At 46.4% G+C, this 3,315-nt stretch overlaps 1 protein-coding gene across 1 annotated transcript; it reads right to left on the reverse strand.

The window, feature by feature from the left end:
• Positions 1 to 876: 876 nt before the first annotated feature.
• Positions 877 to 2,464, reverse strand: LOC147906044 (UDP-glycosyltransferase 85A5-like). Its single transcript, XM_087384594.1, has 2 exons — positions 1,966 to 2,464; positions 877 to 1,841 (listed from the first exon to the last, which is right to left on the reverse strand). Exons 1-2 carry the CDS (start codon positions 2,462 to 2,464, stop codon positions 877 to 879), a joined length of 1,464 nt encoding a protein of 487 aa, XP_087240720.1.
• Positions 2,465 to 3,315: the final 851 nt, after the last annotated feature.

Raw genomic sequence — 3,315 nt, forward strand, 5'->3', positions numbered from 1 at the left:
CGGCACTCTGGTGGCATTGAGGAGTAGGATGGGCAATCTTGTTCTGACAAGAGAATTTGCACTGGTGCATATCTGGTGTGGTGTTGTCTGGGATCTCTATCCATCTGAGTTGTCCTCTTCTCTAATGTGGTGGATTTGTTTGGTTTTTCCTACACTAGACATCCTCATTTTTGCGATGGAGTTTTCCTTTTCAGGGATGATTCTCCCATATAAAGGGGAATAGCTCTATGGGCTATATATGGTTTTGGCTTGCTTTCGGGTGGTGTTGCACTTGTTTCATCACCAGAGCTATCGCCGATCATATAGGATCTCCTAAATCTATGGAGAAAAGGAGCAATATGCTTGGGTGAGGTTTTTTTTTGGCTTTGGAACACTTCTGGCTTTCGATTCATGCTTCTTGATTCTTCACACTTGCATTTTAACCAAAGTTTGGATACTGTTCCTCTAGAGATTCACAGACGTTATGGAAAAGGAGTGCAAATCCAAGTCGGACAAAGTTCGACCGATGGTATTAGTTTTCCATGCATTCGTATTGGTACATTGTTTTGGACAAAGTTCAACCGATGGTATTAGTTTTCCATGCATTCGTATTGGTGCATTGTTTTCTTAGATCGTACTTTCATGTTTTCGTTGTATTCTGCTGAGCCTTGCAAAGGTTGCAAAACAAGTGAGGAACGAATTACATATAAGCACTCTCTCACATACACCCATGAATGTAATTCAACGTGCTTAAACTTTTTAGCTTAGGAAGTGATTGAAAGCAAGAAAATGGCAAAATTCAATTGCAGTAGCCTACTAGGCTCTCTGCTGTACTTAGCTACTTGCTGTAATTTAACTATTAGCGCGAAAAAAAACTCAATTGCATTAGATTTTGAATTATCTCATCAGCATGTCGTGTATCCACTTCTGCAAAGCTCTGCCAGATGACCCTCCATCCATGACAGCCTTTTTCGCCTCTTCACTCAATCGGCCCATTCTGCTTCTCAGCTGCTTGCCCTCGTCTTCTCGCATCAACCTCTTCACACCCCTCTCTACATCCAACCTTCCCAGCTCAGGTAGAGGTTCCGCCCGATAATCGATATCCTTAGGAATCACCAGCTCCAGCCCGACTTTCCATCTCTCCGTTACCATCCTGCAGTCCGTCCACTGATCCAGATACCACGGCCACACAATCAGTGGCACTCCCATACTGATCCCCTCCAGCGTTGAGTTCCATCCTCCATGTGTTAAGAACCCACCGACGGCCGGATGAGACAGCACTAGCACTTGCGGTGCCCATGGCACAATGCGTCCTTGATCCCTTATCTCCTCTAGATAGCCTTCCGGCAAGATTTTCGCCAAGCTTTCAGCATCCTTGTAGCCTCTCACTACCCACAAAAAAGGTTGCTGGCTTGCCTTGAGCCCCAGGGCCATTTCGTGCAGTTGGGTTTCCGAAGCATCGACTACTGAGCCTACAGACACATACAGAACAGTGTTTGGAGCGTGCTTATCCAACCAGGGGATGCAGTCACCCTCTTGCCAAAAGCTGGGTCCGGCTCGGGTATCATCATCCTCGCCCCCGTTCATGAAAGAAGAAGGTAGTAATGGCCCTACTGGGAATATGGGGAGCTGTAGTTTTTCAGTGACCTCGTTTTCAAGGGCGTAGAACGTATTGCAGAGGATATATGCAGCTTTTGAAAGACTCTTGTTGTTCTGTTCAATCAGTCCATATAGCCAGCGTGATATACATTCTAAGTCCGCATGATTGCGGAAGTAGGGAAGATCAACACCACGAAGGGCTGGTAATCCAGGAACGGAAGAGCTCATAAGATCTGCGCTCCGTCTCTCGCAACCACGTTTCACTGCAGATTGAAGCAATTAAGTACTAACAAAAGGAACGTACACCTACACTGCTTGCCATTTCATCCGCCTACAGAAATTACAAAGGAAATGGGAGAAATGACCCACAGCATTCAGTGAACTCACCGGCCCCAATTGATTCATCCATGAGACCTTCAACCACCAGCAACGGCGTATGCACGTATATTGCGAGAACAGATAGAGACTGCGGCCAGAAGAGGACCCTCGGAATGCCGTAATTGTCGGCTACATCTTGGCTCCATGGGAAGAAGAAATAATCCACGATGATGCAAGTCACGCGAGTTCCTCGAGAATTAAGCCGTGCGATGAGGCTATCGAAGTTGCGATGCAAGTTCTCTTGGAAGGTGTCCATGTTCTGCCACACGTAAGAGCGTTCTCGGACGAGAGGAAGTCCATCGGAGACAGTCTCGAAGGAGAGAGAGGCGTGGGCAATGGAAGAGGAGGGGATATACTGGAGGCGATGGAAGTCGTATTCGATGTAGACGAAGGTGACGGAGAAGCCATGGGACGCTACGAGAAGCTTGGCGAGCTGGAGCATGGGGTTGATGTGGCCTGTGGCCGGGAAGGGAAACACAACTGCGTGGGGAGGGGACGCCATCGCCATAGCCAAGGAGTTTGCAAGCTCGCAATGAAGCACCTGGTAGCTGCAAATTGATAAAACCACACGCTCTTGGTCACCAGCATTGCACGTCAGAGTACATTGTTGCCTGAGTTATTCTCATTCATTATGCAAGTATTTCCCCCGATACCCATTAATTAGGGTGGATTCACAAACATCCTGCGGCCAAGGAAATCGTGGACGGTGTAGAAAATGCACATTTCACACATGGCGCATACATATATGTACATACATATCATAAATGCGTTCACTTGGGTAGTTGAGTGGTAAGGCCATTGCATTTGGTAGAGTTGTCTCATGCTCTATTCCTTGAAATTTCATTTTTAGCTTTTGTGCATGGGTGCCCTATCCGCCCAACCTCTTAGGCGAGCTGGTTATGCCACCCAAGAATTCTTTGCAGTCGGGTGTGAGTAAGCTGCCATGTAATCATTTACAAGCTTCTTGTTCGCCTCGTTTGTGAAACCAGCCTTAGTTGTGGAAAAGAGAAGACAGGTAAAAAGGAGGGGAAAAGGGAGTGGTTTTTTTAAATTTTTAATGGAAGAAAGCCAGCTTTTATTAAAATAAAGAGTAAAGCGTAGCGTCATTCCCCTACAAGACCCTCACAAAACTTGGCCCACCAAGGGGTGAAGCCCTAGACCTACACTCGAAGAGCAGGCTATGCCTTAACCATAAAAAACTCACACTGAGCACTCTTGGAAGACCGAACTGATCTCTGTAAGACATCTACTCACCACCACGTCAGAATCACATAAGATCATTGATTAGTCAATCAGAAAAGGTTTAACTAAACCCAAGACATGGGATTCCCTCAGATCCACAATTGACTTATCTCCAAA

The sequence above is a fragment of the Dipteris shenzhenensis genome, chromosome 1 (genome assembly GCF_047967505.1).
Source record: "Dipteris shenzhenensis isolate YYH24624 ecotype China chromosome 1, Dip_SZ_1.0, whole genome shotgun sequence".
NCBI lineage: Eukaryota > Viridiplantae > Streptophyta > Polypodiopsida > Gleicheniales > Dipteridaceae > Dipteris > Dipteris shenzhenensis.

What these genes read in the sequence shown, in the direction of transcription:
- LOC147906044 (XM_087384594.1), bottom strand. Translation starts at nt 2,464, where the DNA reads ATGGCGATGGCGTCCCCTCCCCACGCAGTTGTGTTTCCCTTCCCGGCC. An exon ending in GGATGAATCAATTGGGGCCG is followed by an intron (nt 1,842 to 1,965) that starts GTGAGTTCACTG and finishes TTCAATCTGCAG; the next exon opens with TGAAACGTGGTTGCGAGAGA.